We start from the raw sequence: 26882 nt of genomic DNA, 5'->3' as shown, positions 1-26882 counted from the left end.
AAAATGATATAAACAGATGAATCTTCATAAGCCACTAGTTGTAATATAATCCCTTTTCCACTCTCCTTCCCCAGTAATTCTAAATTAATAGATAAACAAAACAGTGGACCTGCACGTGGTCTCAGTTCTATAAAACTCAAGCATATTTCTGAAATTGAAGGCTGTTTTCTTCCCAATAATTGAATATTTAAAAATATTATTTAATAGGCATTAATTATGGTTTATGACACTGTTTACATTGTTTTTTTAACGCATCTCTGGTTTAATTAAATTGTTCTGAACTAAAAACAACTTAAGTAAAGAGCATGAAGAAAAAACATATTTCACAGTAGATCGTTTGGTAATAAAATTTATTTAGGAATAAAGTAATAAATATCTTAATTTAATAAATAAATCAAGGAATAGAAGAAGATTGATTATAATTTAGAACTTGCCCTGCTATTGTGTATTCTACTTCATTCCCGGCTAGAAGAGTCAGAGTCGAGGCCTAGACATATGTGGACAACCTTTTTGCTTCTAGTAAAATGCCTGTGTCTGCTCCAGACAGATCACTTGCTTCATAAGCTAACCCCCAAGCAGAGGGCATGTCCTTTCCACTTGCAGAATTCTCTAGCATAAGCTGAATTCCCTCCTTGTCACCTCAACTAGAAAGTACTTTAGTTTCTTTTAATTTGTTGTTGTTAGGAAGATGGCCAAAAAAAGAAGAAAAGAAAAAAGAAAAAAGGTAGGGAAAAAAAAGAGAGAGAAAAGGGGAGGGAGGGCAGGCGGGGGTGGGGAGAGAGAGAGAGAGAGAGAGAGAGAGAGAGAGAGAGAGAGAGAGAGAGAAAGCCCCAGTTCACCAGTTCATCCCCTTGCTTGGCGGTCTGCATATTCACCCTAGACTATGAAGGGACATCAGGATGCCCTTATGATATTTTGCACAAAAGGCTCAGTGTTCGTGGCTCCAGGAAGAGAACCCAAAATAGCATTCAGTGAGCGGTGACATACTGACAGTGCTGTGGTACAAAAGCACAGCGTGTGTAACTCCCAGCAATGTGGCACATGGAAAGTTTTCAGAGACGCCTGTGAAGCAAGTTTCCTTCTCTTCTTGGGTCTTATTAGAAGTTTGGATTTCAGTTTCCTGGGAGACCCTAGAATTTGAAGCTATTACCGGTAAGACTGTGATAATCAAGATTTTTTGAATTACATAAATCATGTCTTATTGAAAAACAAGACCAGAAATACTTGAAAAACTGTTGTTAGTTTGTATTTCATTAGGAAAAACTGAATTTTGAAATAATATGTGTACTGAATTTTCTTTAAAATACAAATATCCATGAGAACAAATCTCCATCGTGACAGTAAAAATCAAGGGGGAAATGTAGCTCAAATCTCAGACATATAAAACTTAAGTTTCTTGATGAATGTATAGCTACTGCACATTTTTCTTTCTCTGGGATTTTAATTGTTAACTTACCATACATTTTCTTTGTACCATTGGGCATTATGAATAATGAAGTTGTTATCACCTAAATTAGAGACAAATAATTATTATGAAAAAGAGTAATGTAAAACTTTATTTCTTAAACATGTTTTTTCAGAAGGAAATTTTTCACTTATTTAAAGATGAGCTGTTATTGAAGTTACCATATGATTGTATTGTTTTCTTGCTCTTTCCTGTCTTCTTTTCTTTTTTGGTTAACAATATTTTAATTTTATTCAAAGATTTTAAGGCCAAATTCTTTAAGTAATTCAAAATATTGTTGCACTTCTAATAGAAATAAAATATGGAGTCTTATGAATACAAAAGCATTCATAGCTATATGTTCATATTTGCATATACATGTACATGCATGTGTACCCTGTCAATTATATGTAATGAAATAATAATCCATCAAATATGCACAATACAAAGGGAAAATTAAGAAAATGCAAAAGGTAAAAGTCATCAAACATTGCCTCATTCTGATACTATTAATCATATTACTTATTTGAATAAAATTTTCAAAGTAAATTTGCCAAAGGGATATACTCAATCTAACCAGAACATTTAAAAAAAAACATAAAATGTCCAGCAACAAAAGAATAATCCTTAGAGGATGGCAAATGTTTTCTTTATAGAAAGTTATACTTCAGCTCTATAAATTCTTCTGCAAGGAAGACATTATTTAGATAAAAATGTGCAGCTTTAATATTTTCTATATTTTGAATATTGTTGCAATAAAAAGTGAAATTATATGCTTTATATAATATTTACATTATAAATTTTAAATATTTCAAATTATCATAAATATGATACATACTAAAAGTTGCATGCAAAATATTTTAGACATAATTCATACCTTTTTATTTATCCAATTCAAAAACTCAAAATATTTATAAAAGTAGTACACATCTCGACATTTAATTTAATTTGTCTAGGATTTTTTAAAAATTAACAAATTCATGTAATTTAGAAATCACCTGACCTCCTGCTCTTTACAGGTGTGTTTTTGGTTGTCAAAGCTTTATAAAAACTAATGAAATACATCACTTTATGTAAATTAAGTATGCATTTTATGGCCTCATATTTTAGTAATTTTTAAAAAAATTTGTGTTCTCATAAAGTATTGCTATTTTTCTTTTTATACACACACTAAAATACACAATTTATAGACATGTTTAAGCATATGTGATTCATTTACACTTTTTGTTTTGAATTATTTTCCATTTTGGAATATTTCCAAGTTATCCATAGGATTTTAAAAAAATTTATTTGATTGAAATATCCCAAATTAAACATATTTTAACATGATGTTAATTTTGAAAGGATTTACCATACAGGAGTGATGTTCAAGTGAAATAGAAATAGGTAATCTAACTTAAAAAAATACATATACATGTATTTAAATTCATAGTATCCCTTTAATATGTACAATATTTGTTTTTATACATCAGTTAAAATGGATTTGAATTTTAAAATGTAAAAAGTGATGTGCATAAATGTCTTCCCTGTATTTTTTAAAAACTAGACCCTCTTTCAGGAGTTTCTCATAATTCAGCTACATAAAATATGATAAGTAATAATCTATAAATAAAAACAAATCCAGATGTTTTTGCAACTCATGATTTAATATGTGCACTTTAATTTTGGTTGTTTCCATGTTAAAGAGTATTGCTTGGCATGTAATTGAGTATGAGTACAGTAGGATAAATGTGTTCCTCTCTGAGAGGATTATGATTCTTTTCATACACCTTCTTCTCATGAACAGGGGTTGCTCCTGGCATGGTGCTGGTGAATGAAGGAAAATAGAATTCTAAATCTTTTTTTATTTTTCACGATGACTTTCCTTAATATCCATATCTTCTGACACAGGTATCTTCACCTTGGTGTAACAGATTGAGACTGAAACAAAAATGAGTGTGGAACCTACTAATAATCACACAAAAATCTTTCCTATTACTACTGAAGACAGATCACAGATTCAATAAGCTACCTTTTCCAAATTACCCAGAAGATATTTAATACCTGAAAAACAAAGCAAAACAAAATATACCTTTTAGTTTCTTACACACTATAGTCACCCCTTACTTGAAAAAACTCAGATAAATGCTCTAAAACTTGTTTTCCAAAGTTTATGATAATCAGTTTCTTTTTCAAATGATTCTTCTTTTGAAGATTTTGGAATGATCCATTAGCATATGCTTGTCTGATTTTAATCAATGTCCTAAAATTAGTAAAACACAAATATTTTTGTCAGAATTGTTATATTAATTACCAAATAATAACATTCAGAATCAACAATGTCTTAACATTAAAGCAAAACTCATAGTTTTTAGACATCCTACTATGGCATATCAAGTCAAATTTTAAGTTATTTTAGAACTTATGAATATAGAGGATCAGTCCATCCACATTTTATCTGGTCTTTAATGCTAAGAAATTGCCTGATAAATGGAATTTGCAAACTCTCAAGACAGCATATTAAAATGGGAATAATTTTACACACCAGTCTTGCTCAAACTAACCTAGGTAATTTTCTCTATGTGTACAATTTAGAAATGTAATTCCTGTGGAGATGAGAAAAGTATGTATAAATCACAGGAATGGAAAATTCTACCATTTTTCTATTCATAAATTATATTATAGTTAAATTTTTCCAAAGAGTTTTCTGTTTTTTTTTTATTAGAAATCTCTAGTAGAGAGACTATGACCTTCTTTGATAAAAAGATAAGTTTGTAAATATACAAACATAGAATGTAAGCATAACACTAAAAAAATAAAGAGGGAAGGATACAGACACATCTCTGTTTGAATCTTGAACAGAGTACTGTTATTTGTCACTAAGAAAATAATTCTTGACAGTGCTTGAAATTGTTCTTCAACTGGGAAAGCAAAATCTAACCCTTTCTCTATAGTGTTTGATCAAAACAAAATGGGCTACATTATTATTTTCCAGTTAGATATACATGTGTCTCTTTCTTAAAATAATACTTTTATTTATGGGGCTTATGCAGGACATAGGTTTCTCTTCCTATATTTTCTCTCTTCCATGCAATGTCTCTAAATGGTGCCCATTCTACTGGACTATCAGTATTTAACTTCGAATTTATTGGTTAATATTAAGTAAGCTTATGTATATACACATGTATATCTATAATCCTATGATTTTTGTGTGTAAGATAGATAATTTCAAACTAATATATGTATATATACTTTGATAATTTTATGAGCATATAATCTTTGTTAAAATGTACAGCTTTTTATAGGATATGATTTCATAGTTACTTTTATGAAATCTACATTAGACTAAATTTAAATATATGAAGAAATGTTATCATTGTGTCTGTGTATGTATGTACAGGTGTGATCATTTGTATCTAAATACTTATGCATTTTAGGTCAATGTTTAAAACATAATTTTTAATTTGAAGTATAAATTTTATGAGCTTATGATACTGAACTTTTTTGTGTGAAGGAAAGCAATACACTTTTAAGATTGCATATGTGGATGGTAAATACTATAAAGCTCAGCAAGATATCAATTAATTTCTTTCTATATATTTTAAAAGTAACTATATTAAGGTTACTGGACTGATGATGAGGACTTATTTTTATATAATTCCTTCTCACAGACCATATAAAATGTCTCCCTACCCATTGACAAATTAAAATGGGCTATGGCCACATGATTTAAAATTTTAGGAGAAAAGATGCATTCATCTACTCAATAATCCTTTAAGCCATTTCTCCAGGTTGTACTGAATACTTCTACACTGAATAATTAAAAGGAACTTGTTTTTGTGTTTGTTTGCTTTTCTGTCTGGTATCCACTCCTAAGAATTCAAATCTTAAAGGAGGCATCCTTCTTTTCTTTCTGTATCCTTTCTGTATCTCAAATTAACTATAATCAGGACTTTTTTGTTATCTTAAATTGATTTGTGTTTTTAAGCAATCCTAGTCCTTGGAAATACACTTAACCATGGTGTGTAAAAAATTACTTCTGTTTTATTTCTTCTCACAGATACTTTTATTTGAAATCAAGGTGATGTACCTAAATTTCCAAGTTTAGGAATCGTACAGTAGGAAATTATTTATTCTCTATGCATGCCATTCATGATAAATGACTTAGCAACTTCCCTTATGGGATATTTCCAATATCATATTTACTGAATCACCTTATTTATCAATCTTTTTAATTGATACTTACTTAGAATTACTTATTACTTAGAATTATGTGTGTAAAATCATTTTCCCAAAATAGATGGATTGAGCTCATCAAGTTCCTGGATTTTATACACTTTAAAGATGGAAGTATTCATTATCCATATGAATCATAGAATTTTAAACTGAAGAAAATATGAAAGATTATAGTGTACAATAATGAGTTTTGTATGTTTGTTCATTTAAAAACAATTACTATTACAATGGTCAAATATGTTGTTCTTTGTTAGGGGCAGAAGCAATGCTTTTAATATTCAACCCAATTCATCTGAATTAGATACCATGTGGTTTTGTGACACAATTACATTAATTTTAGTTTTTACAGTAATTCTACACAGCATGCACACATATCTATATACAAAGAAAAGCAAAATATCAACTTGTTTCACTTTTAGTTTTTTCAATTCACTAAAAATTGTGCCTTTGAAAAATCATATTTTATTATGCCTTTTCCAATACCAAAATATGTTTTCCACACCATTTACCAGTGATGCTTACTAAGTATTTCTTTTGACATCAGAATAAGTTTATGGATATTGTAGTTATGCAGAATATGTAGTGAGAAAGAAATCAATAATTGGAGAAAGGAACATTTGCTTGATATATTTGTTTAGGTATTATGTACTAGTATCAAACATCAGCAAAACTGTCTAATGGAACAAAATTCTATTATTAACTCTAGTAACTTGTGGCTAAAAAGATTTTCAACAAGTAGAAAGCTAAAAAACACCTTAATAACAAAATTGAAAACAAAAATATATGCTTTAAGAAATTCTTGAAACAATAGCACATATAGTTGGTAAGAATAAAATGATTTTCCCTCCATACATTGTCTGTAGCTAAGTATATGAGTCCAAATTGTCAGATATTATTCATGTGAGGAAAATGGTTAATTATCCAAAATAATGTTTTCACAATTCTGTGATTATGGAATTCCCTATTATTAACATTTATATTAACTGATGAATTTGTCAAATTGTCATGACTTAGTGATGCTTTATGAAGTTTCAACCTCTATTTATGGTTTTTACTTTCCTAAACTTTTTAGTTAGTGATTGTTGGAAGTACAAATCATTTTTTGTTGGTCTGAAAACCGTTCATTCATTAAGACCAGAGTGAGAGTAAGAAGAAGCATATAATGAATGTTATGTTTTCCAAATCAGTGGTGCAGTTTCATTTCTGTATTTATTATACTCTGAACTTCAAACTGTGAATTTATAGACATTATAGACAGTTGGAAAAAAATACAATGTTCTTATTTGTTGAGACACAATTTGTGTGGGGGGGAGTGTGTTTGTGTGTGAAACACAGAATAGATTGTTCCTATTCATTAAAATAAAAACAGACTTGATCCAGTTAAGCATAAAGGTAAAATCTACTTCAGACCAATTAACAGGTAACTCCATTCTCATAAAACAAAATACAGTGATTTAAATTAGACATTTCCTCTCCATCAACAGTATAAAGTTTATATATGACATACTCAAAGAAAAGATTATGGGGAAAAATGGAACTTGTTTCTTCTAAAATCAGTAACAAGACAAGGATGTCCACTCTCACCATTCCTATCCAATATTGTACTTGAAATCTTAGCCAGAGCAATTATGCAAGAGTAGGGAAATGAAAAGCATACAAAAAAGAAGTCAAAATTTCAGTGTTTGCAGATTATATGATCCTGTGCTTAGGAGATCCAAAAAGCTCCACCAGAAGACTTCTACAACTGATAAATATATTTAGTAAAGTATAAGAATACAAAATCAATAGCTTCCTGGACCCAGTGGTGCATGCCTATAATCTCAATGGCTTTGGAGGCTGAGTCAGGAAGATCACCAGCTTGAGGCCAGCCTCAGAAACTTAGCAATACCCTATCTCAAAATAAAAAGGGTTGGGATGTAACTCAATGGTTAAATGCCCCTAAATTCAATCCCCCAGTACCACACACACACACACACACACACACACAATAGCTTTTCTGTACACCAATAACCAATATTCTGAAAATGAAATCTGGAAAACAATTCCATTCACAATTGTCTCAAAAAGAAAAAAAAAAAAAAAACCCTTAGGAATAAACCTAGGGGTTCTAGGGGTTCCATATATCTACAACAAAAATCACAAAACACTGAAAGAATAATCAGAAGTAGAACACCACCAGCTAATGGAAATACCTCCTATGTTTGTGGATAGGCAGAATTAATATTGTTGAAAGGTCTATTACCCAAAGCTCAGGAGATAATATGAAAAATGAATAAATGGATGGCATCAAATTAAAAAGATTCTGCAGAGCAAAGAGAATACGATCATGAAGAGAAAACCTACAGAACAGGAGAAAAATCTTTGCTAGCTACTCTTCAGTTAAAGAATTGATATCCAGAATACATAAGGAACTCAGAAAGTTGACACCAACAAAACAAATTACCTGATCAGTAAGTTGGAGAATGAGCTAGATATATACTTCCTGCAGGAAGAAATTCAAATGGTCAATATATGAAAAGGTTCAACATCTGTAAGAACCAGGTAAATGCAAAACAAAACTACACTAAAATTTTATCTCACTCTAGTTAGAATGACAATCACCAAGGATAGAAGTAATGATAAATGCTGATGAGAATGTAAAGGAAAAAAGAACACAAATACTTTTGTTTGGATTGTAAATTAGCATACTCACTGGGGAAATCAGCATCAAGGTTTATTAAATAATAGCAATGGGGCCACCATATGTCCCAGGTGTATTTAGCTAGCAACTAATCAAAGGCAATACACTGTAGGGATGCCTGCGTACCCACGTTTACAGCTGAAGTTCTACTCAGCTATAAAGCAGAATGAAATTATGTCATTTGCAGTAAAATGAATGGAACTGGAGAGCATCTTGTTAATCAAAATAAGTCAGATTCAGAACATCAGGGATCGTACATTTTCTCTGGCATGCAGAAAATAAAGGAGAGGCCAACAGGGTAGAGGAGGTGGATCAGGGAAGAAAGCAGGCAAGGGAAATTATTTGGGAGATGAAGTTACATCACCTGCACATATGTGTGTGTTATAATGAATCCCATTATTATGTGTAATCACAATGAACCAATGAAAATTTAAGAAATACTGCAGTTCCTCATCTAAAGTATATAGATATGATTAATAAATACCAGTGTAAGGAGGAAGTAAAAGAAGATCATGTGAAACTATGTGAAAATAGTTTGGAACTATATGCTAAGTTCTTCTTATACAATATATAATCGAGAATGGTTTTTATATATTTATACAACTAATAATATTTTTAGAATATTAGAATTACCACAAATACATTAATGTGTAATTTAGACTTTGTTTTCATCTCATTTTATATTTACTACTCTTAACTGTCTTTTTTATATTTATCATAATTTACATTTTCCACTGGTCTCATTTTCAACATGTAAGTGGTATTATTTTACATATTAATTAACATCAGAAACTAAAAACAACTAACAAAGTTATTTTCTGCTTGCCATCTCATGGGAACCTGCATATGATGGTGACTATACAGGTACCCATACACTGGTGTGAAAAATCGTCAAGTATGACTCAAAAACTTTTAAGTTTTGAATGGCATACCCAAAACTGCTCTTAACATTTCACACACTGTGGGCACACGTGTGAAATGAAATGTCAAAGGACTGCACTAAAAGCTGAATGCTCTGAACAAATAGGGACAAGACATGGAAAAATTGAACTTACGTCAAAAGCTCCTCTAAGCACTTGCTTTTCACGTAGTGAAAAAAAAGGCAGAATAATTAACGTAGTACGTATTGTGGTAGAGAAATAGACTGGAAAAATGAGGACTGAGTTGAACAAGAGAGGCGAAGCCCTGACATATACCCAAGAGGAAATTAACTCAATTATATACTCTGTGAGGACCTCCAGCCTTTTCACCCTTAGTATGTGCTCTTAGAAACGACTTAACTTGGACGGCTGTCTAAAATAATGGTTTTGAAATTAATATGCAAAGGCACTTTCCCCCCAACTTTGACCATGCTCAACCCTTTGTATTCTTTTGAGTTAAGCATTTTTATCTATTCCATAACCGAAAAAATTTTTACTGCAGCTATTATGTATAGTTGCCCTGGATGACACTATTATTTTTTGTCTCATGAATTCACTTTGATATTCTTTCTTGATTTTTGAAATGGAGATAATAATTGCTCTCATTGAATTACAATGGAGGATGAACAAGAAAATAGATGATCTAGCATCTATTTTTTTGGGTGATAAGCTATGTTTCAGTAACTAATGGGCTTCCCAGTTTTCAGAAACATCCTATCACAAACGTTTAGCAGAAATGAATGAGGTGCTGGGGTACTAAGCTTCACCCAGTCTCTCAGTGATGCCAGTTTGGTATAGGATCCACCATTTACAAACTACAGCCTCTGGTAGGTAAAGAAATGGAAGTAAATAAAAGAGCATTACCCATAGGCCTCTCAGTGCCTTTGTTCTTAAGGGGTGTGCATCTTCATCTTTCAACAGTAAAGCGGATCGTGTGAACCTGTCCAGTTGCAAGATGGATATTGATAAATAACTTTCTAACATGAAGAATTTCAGTTATTTTTAACTCCTTTCTTTCCTTGCTAGACACAGTAATTTTGGCTGACCAATTACTCAGAGATTAGAGGAAGTACATAAAATCCTGTGGAGGGATAGCATTGAAGGAAGGAGATAAAATCTTAGTATGGAATATCCATGGTCCACTTAGGACATTCACTTTTAGTTGTGAATATATGTTCATGTGCTGGTATAAACAATTACTTTGGGCATTCAATCAGTCAGTAGATTGTCAGTTTTCTCCATATCATTATTGATTCTTTTGTTCGTATTATCCCTTTCTGGGGAACAGAATTAGTCTGAATATTTAGACAGGTTGACACTTTCATGTGGTTGATAGGACTCAAAGTGTTTGATGGGTGAAACAAACAAATGTTTCAATATCTTGAAATTACACATGCTTCTAAGTACTGATTAGAAGATTCAAATTATTTTTTGAAATCTAAGATTATAGTGCAAATAAAAATATTAAATATTTTATAATAAGAATATAAAATAAAACCAAATATGAATTAAATAATAAGGCAATATTGAAATACGAAATAATATAGAAGGTAATACAGAATCCCAAAGATATATCAACCAGGATAGTTTCACAAGGAGATCTGATTTTCTTTACCTAACATGTGTTTCTATTATTAACATCCTTCTATCTGGACATTGAACTTCATTTTTTTTTTTCTTTTCATTTTGTTGTTTTTGTGTTCCTGTTAGATTTTTGTAGCAGGATAATTCTGGCCTCAAGGAATGGGTTTCAGGATTTCAATTCTATGCAACAATTTAGAAGCATTGATGTTGGTTCTTCTTTAAATATTTGATAAAATTCAGAAGTAAAGACATCTAGCTCTGGACTTTTCTTTCTTAGGAACATTTTCATTACTAATTCAATCTCATTACTTGCTATTATGATATTCAGGTTTTAAAATATCCTCTTGGTTTCACAGGATCATAGCAATAGATGCAGAGAGAAGATTGGTAAAATCCAACATCCTTTCATGAAAAACAAATTCCCTGAACAAATTACATATAGACAGATCAGACATCAAAACAATAAAGACTCCACCAAAAAACTATTAAAACTGATAAACAAATTTAGTAAAGTAGCAGAATATAAAATAAGCATGCAAAAATCAGTAGTTTTTTCTACACATTAATAATGAATTTGTTGAGACCTTCACAATGGAAATTTAAAAACACTGAACAAAGAAATTGAAGAACACCCTAACAGTTGGAAAGACCATGTTCATAGACTGGAAGAAACAACAGTATTAAAATGTCTATACTACCAAATAAATCTACAGATTTAGTACACTCCACTCCCCATCAAATACCAGTATTCTTCACAGACCTACACAAAGCAATTCTAAATTCATGTGCAACTGCAAAAGATGCCTAATAGCCCAGAAATCTTGAGCAAAAAGACTAACACTTAAGGCACCACAATACTTGATTTTAAGACATACTGCAGAGTCATTATAACAAAACAGCATGGTTTTGACATTAAAACAGACACATTGCCCAATGAAACAGAATAGAAAACTGAAAACTATATTGATTCTTGACAAAGATGTCAGAAGCATACATTGAATAAAGAACAACATCTTTTAACAAATGGTCTGTGTAAACAAGATATCCACATTCAGAAGATTAAAGGTTGACTACTATCTCTCACCCTGTATAAAAATCACCTCAATATGGAACAAAGAACTTAATTGAAGACCTCAAATATTGAAACTACTAGATAAAAACACTCAGAAATATTTTAAAGAATTGGAACAGGCAATGAGTTTCTGGATACAACTCCAAAGTATAGGGGGAAAATATTAAAAGCAAGAACTGACAAAAGGAAGTATATCAATCTAAAAAACTCTGTATAACGAAGGAAACAGTGAACAGAACAAAAAAACAACCTAAACAATGAGAGAAAATCTTCAACGGCTATTCATCTACTGAAAGGTTAATCTCTAGAATATATAAAGAGCACACACAACAGACACACACACACGCACACATGCGACACACCCACAAATCAGTAACAAATCCCAAGGGCTCCCTAGTAATCCAAATTTTTAAGTGGGCAAATGAGCTGACTAGACACTTCCCCCCAAAAGTAAATACAAGTGACTAATAAATATATGAAATAAATATTCAATGTTATTATTCATCAGGAAAATTCAAGTCAACAGTACAATGAGATGCCATCTCACCCAAATAAAAATATCTATTTTCAAAAAACAAACAAAATATCACAAATGTTGGTTGGCTAGGATGTGGAGAAAAGAGAACACTTACAAACTCTTGGTGGGAATTAATCAGTACAGTCACTGTGGAAAATAGTGTGAAAATTTCTCACAAAACTAAAAATAGAACTACCATGTGATCTAGTTTCCCACTCCTGGGAATATGTTCAAAGGAAATGAAGTCAAAATATAAAAAAAGATAAGTGAAAACCCATGTTTACTGTGATACTATTCACACAGCTAAGATTTGGGATCAGCCTAAATCTGGGGTCTGCTCATTATTGAGCAGATGATACACAATGTATTCATCCAGAATGACATCCTTTTCATTTTCAGAAAAATAAAGAACTAGAAGTAAGCATGTTAAATGAAAAGAGTTAGGCACACCAAAACAAGTACTGCGTATTCTCTCATATGTGGAAACTAACAATAACAACAACAAAAGAACCTGGAAGTCATAGAGGGATATTAGGGACTAAAAAGGGTGCTGGGGCAGGTGGGCAAGGGTCGAAGGAGGGTGGACGGGAAGGATATGGTAAGTCAGGATGTATGCATGTATATCAAGACAAACAGACTTTGAGATACAGATGGAAACCTGCCACCAACCTTCCATATTGTTGCTCTGCAATGTATTTATTTTATATGTGCTTATAGAATAAAGGCTAACTGTAATTAGATACTTCAAAGCCTTTATTTATGAAGTATCCCTGAAACTGAAGAGATAAAAGAGAGGTCTGTTGCTGTTTCCCAAAAATCCCTCATTGTGTTTGCTTCACATAAGTCTTTATAGTATTTCTTTGTTTCACACATTTAGATCGTGATATATGAAGTTGTATGTTCTTCTTTAAATTGATGTAAAGAAACTTTTAATCTTGTTTTAGCAGCATTTTAGAAAACTTTAAGAGATTTCCTTAGTTCTTTTTTAAGCTTTGGGACTTCCCGATCCTCACAAATTATGTCTTATGATGTATCATTTTGGCCAAGCCTAGTCGATAGTTTTCCAAAGATGGGGCCATTACATTAATTGCCATCTGCTTTTCTCTATGAGAAGCTGAGTTTAGTGACATTCAGTATTTCAGTTTTCCACAAGCCTTCCAGAATACATTATATTTTTTATAAGTTTTCACAGATGGAATAATTATCTTTATGTAACCAAGAAGAGGTCATAGAAAAGACAATTTCTAATTAGATTCAGTTTCAAACTGTATAAGTACATAGATATAATATTTTCCATCCCTAAAGTCATAATTAGTCTTCTTTGAAAATATAATTGTTCTGAGTCACCCCGGGATCATTTTCAGCTTATATATGTCCATGCAATATTATGTATTGCTTCAAGCATGACAATGTTTATTTGTCATAGTCACTTAACCATGCTTAGAAAAAATGATATTGAAGAGGCCTAAACTATATTTGCAATAGTCATTTATAAGGATTTTTTTTATGTGTGTATTGTTGCAGAAATAAAAATAGCTGAAGATTTCAAAGTTGAGAAATATAGAAAACACCTGATCTTTACCATTAGGCTATTGTCAGCTATTTTTATTTAATTTGTTAACAATACTTAACACAGCCACTTCAGGCAAAATTCTCATTTTATCAAGAGCATGATTCTGGGGATAAACAATTATTATCATCAGTTTTCAGAGGAGGCTACTGAGGCACTAGAGATGAAGTCATTTACTCAAAGTTGCATAACTATTATAGGAAGAGATGGGTTAGCTGTCTCAGGACATCACAGGAATGTCAATGGGAGGGCCCTGCAAAGTCAAAGAGGGCATCGGAGGAGGACATATGACTCTGTATCACTTTATCTGCAGCCAAGGGCTTCTTTGTGACAGTAAATATGCGAAGCACATGCTTCATGAGAGTTTGGAAATGGGACAGAGAAAGATCATTCATATTCCAGCTCTGTGGAGTGAATGATTTTGGAGAAGGAGTTGGCACATCATTTATTAACAGTCTCTGGCCTAGCGATATCGCCTCCTTTGCACTTACGTATGCAAGCTATTTCCACACACATTTCTTTCTACATTTCCTTCTGAGAAAGCCATTTCAAAGTCTTTATGTCTAGTGCCATTCTAGGAGGCTGCCAAGTTTCCCTTGATTTTTAAGAGATCACAAATAGGATTAAGTTTCTATATTTATCCTATCCACTTTTTGCAGCTTCGACTTTTATCTTCTTCCACCAGCCACGAAATCCATCATTTTGACTTATTTTTACCACTTTTTTTTTTTTTTAACCTGAAAACCTCAGAAGAGGGTGGGGGAATAGAAGGCATCTGTAAGGGGATAATAGAAAGCATTTTACTATGTCTGATTTCAAGAATGGCCCAAAGGTTAAAATTCAGTGTACAGATCTTTATTCAATGTAAACAAGGAGACACGTCAGTGACAGATGTCACAATGCTACAAACTGTGTACTTCCTGTCTCCTGTTTCAGCAAAGCACCATGTGGTTTTCAGTCCTCTTTCTACACTCAAATAAATATTTGATATTTGGCAGGTCACTTCTGAATATAAATCCTTTCCCATGTGATATAATATATTAGATGAAATACATTTTTTCAATACTAAATTCGTATATTCTATTTGGAGACAATATTTCGAAGATGCTTAGGATGTTATTCCAATAGTAAGATAATTATAATAGTTATCTGTTATTGTGCCTTATAAGTTCGACACCATTTATATGTATTATATATTTTGAAATTTACTATACTGTATAACCTAATAAAATATTTAATAGTGTACCTACACACTAGCAATAAGAGAATAACTCAAACCAAACTAATGTGAGACACAGTATTAGCATGTTTCTTTCCATATTGAAGTATTATGAATATTTTTATTAATGTATTCACCTGATTGGAAAATATAACCAGGATTGCAAATGCAGGGCAGAAATGCCACTGCTGGTTTCTTCTGAGGCCATTTCAAATATAACTAATTGTGAGCATTTTTCCTTGCATGCCTAGACTCAGCCCAGAGTATTTCTCAGTCTTGCACAGCTGACAGCTGTCATCAGTCTTCAATCAAAAGTACACCATTATTTGAAAAGGATTTTTTCCCTTACCCTGAAATATATGACCATTATAGAAAATTTCAAATATATAAGTATAAATAATAAATAATAAATAATATATAATAAATAATATAAATAATAAATAATAAAACCATAGTATTTCATAAGTCAGATATAACTATTGCTTCTATTTCATTTATTCTTTGCATATATGAATATATATTTGGACGTTCATGTTTTAGAATTATAAAATGATATGTTAGCTCTTAATTTTAAATGTAGCTATTAAATATTTCAAATATGAACTTAATTTGAAAAACATGTTCACATAGGAGAGACATAACTCACATTTAGTGACTATCATTATATTTGACGTATTTACTTTGGATTATTTCAGGTAAAAGAAAAGGTGAAATTTTTCTAAACTTCAAACACTAAAACAGCATAACTTCCTACTATCATGATAGTTACCATAATAAATGTTGTGGTACATTTGTATATGACTAGACTTAGTATTATATATGATTTATTCATATATTATGGCCTTAAAATTTAGAAAAAAACTTATACAGTGAATATCATACAGAATCCTAATTTGAACATTATTTTCAACTTTTTTTTCCAAATTCATCCAATGTATACTTTCCTCATAGTGGACAATTTTGGACATTTCTTTAGGTGTGAAACTGTAAAATATAACTCATACCTTATACATTATACACCTTAAAATATATTACTTGGCCAAACTATTCTCCAAAATGCTTGTCCAAATTTTCATTTTCATGAATATTATGGAGTACTCCTGCTTTCTGTGTATTTTCATCAATAGCTGTTATTAAAATAACTATTGATTTTAGTCTACCATATTAATTTCAAAATGATACTTATTATTTGTGTTATTGTTTTAATATATGTATTTAAAAAATGAAAAAAATAAAATAATAAACTACCCAAATACTCGTGACCCAATTTCAACAATTATTATCTAGCTTTTGCCAGTTGTTTTACTTATCTTAGTATTTTATTCTGGAATATTTTAAAGAGAAGTTTAGATATTCTATTTTTTTTTTCCAAAGCCAGTATGCACCAGATACTGAACTATACATAACCAAAAATATGGCATGATTTTATATGACCACAAAGAAACTTCCAGTCATTAACAACGTAACCTCATTATCAGTTAATATAGTACTGCATATGCATTAAATTTCCATGCACCCTAAAAATGTAAGTATAAAATTACAGTAGTGTAAATCATGATCCAGTTTCCTTGTTTTCTACCAGTTTTTGTGTTTCTTGAATTTCTTTGAATCTAGAATATTGTATTCCCTATTTCTCTACTTTGAAATTTTTTCTTTCTGAAAACATTGACATATTGAAGAACCTAGATCCATTTTCTGGTACCAGTGCTGTTCAGAAATCCTGTCATATATGAACCTCAAGGGTAGTGTGACAAAATGCTGACTCAATGTCACTGTGACTGGAGATGCTGGCATTCACATATGCTTCACAAACAGCTGCTATTGCACAGGTCACACTGGGTAGGAAATCTCCAGAGAAACTAACAATTGGGATACATTTCGTTGTTTCCTTTGGTTTAGTTAAATGAGTTCTTGCTAAATTCCTATAATTTGGAAATTATTTTCAAATTTCTGGTAAAAATACTTGTCAAAAAGTGTTTATTATGTCAAAATGTAACATATCAGGATATCTATTATCTATTGTGGCACATATCATGTAATTTATTCCTCTGAGATTGACAAATAAAAAATTTTAAGAATAATGATGTGGTATAACTGGCACAATAAACTTTATATATTCAATATCAATTGTTGCTGAGATTTTTTCCCCTTTGGATATTTTTTTATCAGCACAATCAAGGTAATGAACAAAGCCATCCCCCACGCTCTATAGTTCCCTTGTCCCTTGGAAATTCCTTCCTTCTGTTCTTTCTCCCAATCTCATTGCCTCTCAGATACGAGGCGAGGCTGATTTCTGTCACTGTGATTGATTTAAACTTTCTCAAAATCTGCATACATAATGGGAACATACAAACTGAATTAATTTTTGTCCGGTTTCTGCCCCTCGGTGTCCCTGTTCCCTCCTGTGTGCATCAATTCTTCATTCTTTTGATATTGAGTATTACATTTCATGGTTTCTAAGTTGCTTTCAATCCATTGAGGGAAATCTCCTTGGTAATGGTTTTTTGCTGCTGTGCAGGCCTGACCATTTGATCGGATGTCAGACAAGGAATTTTACCTTGTTTGTTGTTGAAGTCTTCATTTTCTTAAAACTATTCTTAAGATCTGTTCAGAGATGCTTTTAATTTACCTGGAAACACTGACCTTTAGGGTCTTGCTTTTAAGATTTTCTGGAGAAACCAGGACATGGTTTATCTAGAACCACTTTTTTCTACTGCCTAGGAAAAATTACAACAGAGTACCCCACATAGTACCCATGAACCATAAGTCTTCTCATTTTCCCTGCTGATGACAGGCTTTGGGGATACTCCTCCAATGCTTTCAGGTGGTGCTTTCCACAGGAAAATATAGTTTCTTCACACGCATGATTTGAGCATTAGTCTATTAAATATTCAATGGAGATACTCTAAAGATTGCTGAAGTTCACTGGTTATACAACTGTCTCATCTTTAGTGGTCTCCCTGTGACCTGTGGATGCCTTGGTACCATGTTTCCAGTCCTCATAAACTCAGAATGTAAGCTTCTGTCTGACTTCCCTACCCCTCAGAACTGCTACCTGGACTCTTATGCATTCAGTAATTTGGGGTAATTTTAGGACTTGTCGCTTTTGTTTCTTGTCTCTCATGCATCACCATCCTCCAATGAGTGACAATCAGTATTTCCAGGAGCACTGTTGCATGTATTTATATCTTTGTGTGTTATCTCACTCTTTGTTTGAACAAAGAACATAAATATAGCCCTATGTCTCTTTCTTGGTAAAAAGAACAAATGTAAGCATTCTAGAAAAATTATATCACAGTAAAATTTGATCTACTGATGTTTTAGCAATATTCCTATTCTCTTAATAATTATTTTCTTTCAGCAGTATTTTCTATTTTATATAAAAAGATCTTGCCTATAAGTTATTTTACTCTCATTAGAGAGTATTTCAATGACATTGTCCATGGCATTTACATTTCATTTTTAATAGTATGATTCTAGAATATAGAAATGTAACTTTTGCAGAGCTGGTGTGCTATATACCTGCTTTCTTCATTGTTCCTGTTTCTACAATACTTAACAATTCACTTTCCATTATGTTACTATTGTCTCAAGACAGCCCATTTTTCCTTTTCAGAAATTGGCTGTTCTTAATTGAAGATATTTTTCTTTTTGTTTTTCACTGAATTCTTTTTCTTCTTTATGGCACTTGCTAGAACTGTGTAGAATAGAGTGTGTAAGAATAGAAGTCCAGTAGGCCTACCTCCTTGTAACTGTTTCTAATGTTAGTGGGAGAATGTTCATTTTGTAATTTAAAGTAAAATGGTGGGTGTGGATTTTATGTAATTGCCCTGCGGGAATACTAGTGCTCTTCTTTCTTTCTACTGTTATGTGTTTGTGTTATATATAGGGGTGCTGCATAAGGGTGCTGCAATTGTCCAAATGCTTCTTGTGATTATTGAGATTATGAAAGATTTTCATTCTGCAGTCTGTAATAGAGAAAATTATACTGATCAATATCTGAGTCAGAATCAGCCTTTTGTTCTTCATATAAATGACAGCATGTTTCTAATGCATTTTCTTTTTAAAAAATACTTTGGATTAATTAGTGATTAACATGTTCAGGATGTTTGCATTGATATCCAGGAGGCCACTCAGTAGTTTAAATTGATATTGCTTCTTTGTTTTGTTAATCATGTCATACTAGTCCCATAAAATAAGTATTTTACTTGTATTTTCTGGAAGAATTTTCTAAGATTGGTAGTATTTCTTCCTTAACTGTTGCATTGTAATGTACCTAGGTCTATGTGTTTCTTTGCAAGAATATATGTATTATAGAAAATATATTTAATATCTTTAAATATTTTCTAATATTTCCAATTTTCTATTCTTTATGTAAGTTGAATAATATTTATTTGGATATTTGTTAAAAGTTATCAAAGTTATTGTCTTAAACTTTTGCACAGTGTTTTTCTCATTCCTCTTCTAAATTTGTAGAAAATATATTGCCCTCCTCTCTTCCATTCTAGTTGCTAATTTGTGCCACCTTTTAATTTTTCCTCTATCATTCTTGCTAATCATTCATAAGTTTTATTGATATTTTGAAAGAAGCAATTTCTGGTTTTGCTAATTTTCTTTATGATATTACCATTTCAATTTTAATGATGTCTACTCTCAAGCTGTTTCTTTTTCTGATTGAGATTAATTCAATCTTCTTTTACTGATTTCTTAATTTGTGTATATAAGGATACTTTTAATTTTGTTAATGCATAGCTATTTCCTGATATAATTTTGTTATTGATTTATACTTTATTGTATTGCCGTCATAGAGTGTACTTTGTAATACTGAAAACCTTTGAAAATTATTGAAAAAAATTTAATGGCCCAGTGTGTGTTCTTCCATTGCAAATGTATCTTGTGTCCTTGAAAAACATCTGTATTCTACTAGTGCAGCACTCTAAAATGGCTTCATTCCTAGAAGCTGGTTGGCTCACTTCTTAAATCTTTCATGTACTTCATAATCTTTTTGTCCTCTTGGCATTTCAATGAAGGATAACGGTGTTACATAATCCACCATCCACCTCCATCCTGACTGTGTCTACTTTTTGTCAACCCCCATGGTGTTTGCTTCATGTATTATTAACTTCTGTAATAGGTCGACTCATACTTGGATGAATGTATCTATTTTACCTTTAGTAAATGTCCCTTCTTATTTTAGATAATACTGATTGTCCTGAGATTTTACTTCAAAGGTACTAATATGGCTATTTCCACTTAAGGTATAATTTTAAGTGGATTTTTTTGATAATATCTTTATCTTATTTAGTTTTGTATGTGGTGATGAGGGTCAAACCCAAAACCTCATGCATGCTAGACAAGCGCTCCACCCCTGAGCCACAATCTCAGCTCAAGGTTTGATTCTTATACTGTCTTCTCACCATCCGGCTGATGATTTTTTTTGTTTGTATTTGTAATCAAAGTGACCCCCTTCTGAAGAGTACATAGTTGAATTTTTTATTTTATCCGCCAATCTTCTTTTCTTTGTCAGGATTCATCGATTCCTTTCTATCACAGTGATTGATTTTGTTGGGCTTGCTGATATAATCTTGAGTTTGTTTTCTCTGGTGAAATAAGCTTTTATAGTATCACTCTATACTTTGTCTTAATTTTATTCCTTTTGCATGTTGTCATTTGTGGGATCTCTCTGCTCTCCCCATCATGGTCGTCAGTTGAACTGCTACCACGTCACTTCATTCCTGATGGACGGAGTTGACCAGCAGGTGTTTCCACTTTCCCTATCTCACCCTTTGAGCCACTATCATTATAAATTCTGTTTCTTCATGTGTTACACATCCCATAATACATTGTTGTTATTGCCTCAATGTTTAAAAATATTAACAAAAGTGCAAAATGCCCTTTAGTTTCATTCATATTTAATATTTCTGTACGATTCATTACTTTTGTTCATATGACTTCTTTCATCTGAAAACTTTCTCATTATTTTTGTAATCAAGTCGTGCTGCTGAGGAAGGCGTCCGGTTTTGCTTAATATTGTTCTTACTGTGTGTGATGCATAACTATAAATTGGAGGGTTTTCTCTCAGAACTTGAGGCATAACATTATGCTGCCACTCACTGTACATTATTTCTGATGAACATCTAACAGATATTGTTATTGCATGCTATTTCCAACAGTGATTTTAAGGTTTTATATATATATACATATATATATATATGTCTGATTTTAGTATTTTACAATACCTAGTATACTTAGCTTGATCTTGATTTTGTTGCTTTTGTTTTTTCCCACCTGGTGTTTACTGAAATAATTTTTTTCCTTTTCTGGATGTGATAATGTAAGGCATTATCACATTGGCCACTCAAAAATGTTTTTAACCCTCTCACTCTTTCTTGGCGTTCCAATTATATATATGTTATACCACATGATATTGTCCCAAAAGATATTGAAATTCTCTTTATTTTTAAAAATAATTTGGGTAGTGTTAGTTTTATCAGTGTAGTTTAGTTTGATTAATTCCTACTAAGTTGTCCTCATATCCAAAGGTATTTTCTTCTGCAATATTCAATCTTCTGATAAAAATCATCCTTTGATTTTTTTCAAATGACATATTATGAAATTCTGGTAATTACATTTAGTTCTTTTTGAGTTTCTATTCCTTTATTGTGTTTTGCACTGTGGTTACTGAAATATTCAATTTAAGCAATGGGTATCAATAACTAGTAAAATCTTAAGAGAAAGTTTACTAGGAAATTCATACCAAATAATTTCTCTGATAATATATCATTTGCTAATACATCTATAGAATAAAAACTTACCCCACTATAGCAAAAACGAGTAGTGAAAGAATTCAGGTGATTTGAGTCACTGGATGTCATTGAATAAGAAGCGTACAACATTTGCTGTGGTTATGCTTAAAATATTTTAAATTGCATTGAAGAAATTTATAGTGTATAGGATAAAGAGACATGTCTGATCATACCTTGGGAATACATTGAGTAATATCCAGAATGTAGGGGACACTATAGGGACCAATGATTTTATTTATCATATAAGTAGAAAGGAGAATGAAAACCAGAAAGAAGAAATCTGTGTAAAAACAAGGCACGTGTCTCAACACACCATATTGTGTGAATATATTTGAAGCATGATTCAAAGATGCTTGAAGATTTTAAACACTGAATGCACATTCGATTGATTCACAATCTTAATATTAACTTTAAGAGTCCGATTTTGATTTTTAGAGGGGCATATACATACACAAATAGCACTTAAGCTCAAGATAGTGTGTCTGGCATGGTTACAATGATGTGGCATCTGAAGTCATTTTTAGTCTCAGGAAGTGGCATATGTATCTATCACATAAGATCGGCCCTGTACTGGTAATTGTTGAAGCTCTATAGTGATACATAGTTGTTCATCATGTTATTTTCTCTATTTTTAGATGTATGAGAAGGTCACAATATAATGTCAACAGAAATGTCACTTGATCAAATAAGACAATTACACCTTCATATTGCCCCTGGTGATAGTTTACCAAACATTAACAAAATGTCTTTCTTATTAAGTAAATCATATTTGTTAGAAATGATTGTTCACTAGCTATCAAAATACATTTTTTCACTAATATCTAAACAATAGACTTTTTATGTCTAAATAAAATATTCAATGTAAGGATAAAATTCATCCTTTTCACTTTAACTGAATTTCTTCATGACCTTCGTTAAGCGAACTAGTAACAAAGAAGACATCCACTTGAAGGGACTACAGAGGGAACACAGAATCCCTGTGTTCTTTCTGAATTAGGTTTTTTTTTTTTTTTTTTTTTTTTAGCTTTTAATTTTTTACAGACTGCATTTTGATTCATTGTACACAAATGGGTACATAATTTTGTTTCTATGGTTGTACACAATGCAGATTCATACCATTCATGTAATCATACATGTACATAGGACAACGATGTCTGTCTCATTTCACCAATTTCATACCCTGCTCCCTCCCATTTTCTTCTACATATTCTAAAGTTCCCCCATTATTCTCTCATTCCCCACCCCCACCCCCATTATATATCATCCTCCACTTATCAGGGAAAACATTCGGCCTTTGGTTTTTTGGGGTTGGCTTATTTCACTTAGCATGATATTCTCCAATTCCATGCATTTATTTGCAAATGCCATGATATCTTTCTTTATGGCTGAATAGTATTCCATTGTGTATATATACCAGAGTTGAATTAGGTGTTTTTTAACAACCTTTCCTAACAAAAGTCAAAGACCCCAAAACTCTCACAGAAATCATTCAAAAACACATGCAGAATATTCAAAACAAGATCATGCAGAAACACTTGTAAACCTGGATGAATGGTTTCCCTGATGAGTTCATGGAAGTAAATGCTACTTCGCATCCCACCAAATTTTCCTTCATGGTGGCTAAGAAAGAAATCCCACATAGTTTTATGGAAGACTAAGCATATGAGAGAAATATGAAGTTATGTGATTACATTTAAGGATGAGTATTACCAATTGTGAAAGAGACGGTTTGTAAATTAGCTTCCATTAAATGGGTGGTTTTGAATGCAAAATTCAGTAGGCTGAGTGTTTAATTTTACTATTTCAGTACTAGAACTTACTTATCATGGCCATTATACATATTCTAAACCTTGAGTCTTTTTACTCTGGCATCATAGTTTGTACTGAATTCTAAAAATGTCTTTTTTTTGTTAAGATGAGAAATAATTTTGCAAAATTTTTAAAAATATACAAGGGGAGTATGTTGCACAAGCTTTTTATTTAGAGTGTTTAATAATTTAACTTATTACATCTCCCAGGTTTTAAGCTGAATTATTATTTTGTCTATTTAACTAATGAAAACATCATAATTTTAGAGATTGTAGAATAAATCTTATTTTTGTTGCATGAAAAGAGGTTTGATACAGACTTGGCGTTTACTCTTGGCTTGATGGTTGCTTTAAAGGAATAATTTGAATTTTCCTAAACTGGCTAGGAGGAAGTCAGTAAATTAAATAATATTTTAAAAATCTTTCTCAATGTCAACTGTCAGTCAAGGAGATAGCTAAGAGTAACTTTTCAACCTTGAGGCAGATTTGTGATTGTAGTTTAAAACAAGTGGTCCTTGAGCACTAATTTATAATTATTCCAATCGGATTATTGTTGGGCTACAAAATATAATTCAGTAGCTTCATTAAAAGGTAAATCAAATGTATATTTTTATTCCATTTTCTCAGAAACAAAAGCTGTAACCTGTCTTTAGTAATTATGTCAGAAAAGTTTATTTATTAAATGTCAACTTTTTTTTTTTTTTTTTCCTTATGCTTAAGGGATAGAAGAGATATTTAAGAGTGAAAAGGACGATAAAGAAGCACAGGATTTTTGTGGGCAACACAAAAGAGTGACAGCTGGAATCCACGGAGACATCAGAATGCACCTTTGCTGGCTGCTGCCTTGTGTGCTGGGGTTCCCCCTCCTTTGGACTGACCTTGCAGCAGCAGGAGACTCCAGCACAGAGATGATTAAGCAACCAGTGGGATCTCACTGGAGAGTGAAGCGAGGTTGGGTGTGGAACCAATTTTTTGTACCAGAGGAAGTGAATGCCAGCCTTCACATTGGACGGGTACTTATTTTCTGAAAGTCTTTCAGTACGTGGTTTAGGTGTTTGCCAAGTTTGGCATTTTTACAGTGGAACCGTTAGAAAACCTCAAACATGAGCATAATTAATTATTTAGGATTTGCAAGCACCTCAACAGGACTAAAAACTTGAATTCTGGGTTTCAAATTTCATTCTAGTCTCCTGTATGAAAAGGGTGCCTTCATTTATCAGTATCTGGAAATTCAGTGGTGCTATTTTGGATAATGAATCAAAGCAGCTTCAATGAGACAAATACCATCTACTAATGTTTTTTTTTTTTTTTTTTTTTTTTTTTTTTGCCAAATTTTCCCGCTATGCTAAATAGCTGTTGATTTTTCCCTCATTCATTTTTACTGAAGCAGTTTAATACTATACCCTTTTGCAGCCAAGGAACTTCAGGAACTCACATGCTTCATTTGCTTAGTGAAGTTGAAGTACAAAGAATAGTTATATTCACTTTCTTGAAGAATATATTTTAAGGAAATTTCCTTAATGAGACAGAACATCTCCAATTTATGTTTTTGGTTTTGATTATTATTTGGTTTTCTTTAAACACAGATAATTACAATATCATGTCCTTTTCCATAAGGTTCTTTCTCTAGATGAATGAACTGAAATAAGTTTAACTGCTAATTAACTGGCACTAAAATTTAATTGGGCCCAAAGGGTGAAGCACTCAAAATTCGTTAAGTGTCTTCTAGTCCATTCAGGAAAGCTACAGCTTTAGTGTGGTGTCTGAATCGCCTCTACTCTATCCATCACATGTAAGGAGCACATTCAACCCGAGACTGAGATTAGGATCTTAGGCAAGGGGACTTTAGAATATTTGGGTGTGTCTGTGTGTTTGTCTGCCTGCTACACATATTCCTCCTTACTCTTTTCATTCTCTGAGATGTCTGCAGGTAAATCACATCCCTGGTGCACAAATGAGGTTCTCCTTAAGTGGCTGCTAGTTAACTGAGTCTACCTACCCCATTTGCAGTGGTCTCCAAGATGCCTTATATTCTCCTGTCACAGGCAAATCTCATTCAATGACTTTTTATAAATAAGATGCTTCCAGAAAGTGTTCCAATGTGACTGGAACAAAAACTACCTCCTTGGTTGTTCACATTACATAGTATTTTTCTGCCCCTACACATACCTCTTGTTTCCTCATCTCACAGAATGGTTGGTTTTGCCTGTTCTTTTCTTTCTATTAATAACATCCATGAAAATACACTAAGAGATGTTTTCCCTCTAGACAACCTCATGACTCCTATTACACAGAGAGAATGGCTTTGGAAGATAACTGTAGTCCAGGTTTACGTGCTTGCAACTAAAGAGCTGGTAAGACACAAAAGCAGATGTGTCTCACATAACTCTCTTTTGACACATTTATTTAAAAAATAAAAATTAGGAAAGAGTTAAGTAAAAATTTAAAGTGATATTACTTCGTCAAATATTTAACAGCTGCTTAATTGAGAAAATATTTTAAAATAAAATTGTAGTAAAATTTTACAATTTCACAATATGTAGTAGAGTCTGGAGATCAAAATTTCCAGAGTTTAACACATATATTTTGAAGCATTTAGAGGCAAATGTTCAAGTAAACAGTTTTGGAGTTTTAACCCTTTAAATCTGTGTCTTTAAAAATATCAAGTTCTTTGGTCTTTGAAATTTATACTTTAAATAAACCTAGCATACTCCTATTCCTTACTAAATTTAATTTGCCTTCATTTTAACATTGAATAAGTTCTCAAACTACATTGAAGTGATGTCATTTTAAAACATGGCCTATTAACTTCTCATTTGACACATTCATTGGAAAATATCTTTCTTATTCTGAATTTAATAATATCATGACATAGAAAATCTCTTCTCTTTATAAATGATTAAGGACTATCAAACTAAAGCTATAACCAGAATGTCAAGTTGGATACTAATTTTCCCAAATCTGTTTCTCCAGGTGTGTTGCAATAATAATACAAAATTAAAATAACAACAATAATGATATATTATTGTTGTTTTGATTATATTTAG

At 31.9% G+C, this 26882-nt stretch overlaps 1 protein-coding gene across 1 annotated transcript in view; it reads left to right on the top strand.

Moving 5' to 3' along the window:
- Positions 1-914: 914 nt before the first annotated feature.
- CDH19 (cadherin 19) overlaps positions 915-26882 on the top strand; it is a 74905-nt gene continuing 48937 nt past the window's right edge. Inside the window, exons 1-2 of the mRNA XM_079109210.1 lie at positions 915-1152; positions 24556-24848. Coding sequence (XP_078965336.1) covers positions 24657-24848 — 192 coding nt within the window. The 5' untranslated portion in view covers positions 915-1152; positions 24556-24656. The remainder of the gene's footprint in view (positions 1153-24555; positions 24849-26882) is intronic.

The sequence above is a fragment of the Sciurus vulgaris genome (assembly GCF_902686455.1).
Source record: "Sciurus vulgaris genome assembly, chromosome: 13".
Classification (NCBI taxonomy): Eukaryota; Metazoa; Chordata; class Mammalia; order Rodentia; family Sciuridae; genus Sciurus; species Sciurus vulgaris.
Note: the sequence above shows the minus strand (reverse complement) of the source record. Positions and strands in the feature narration are given on the sequence as shown.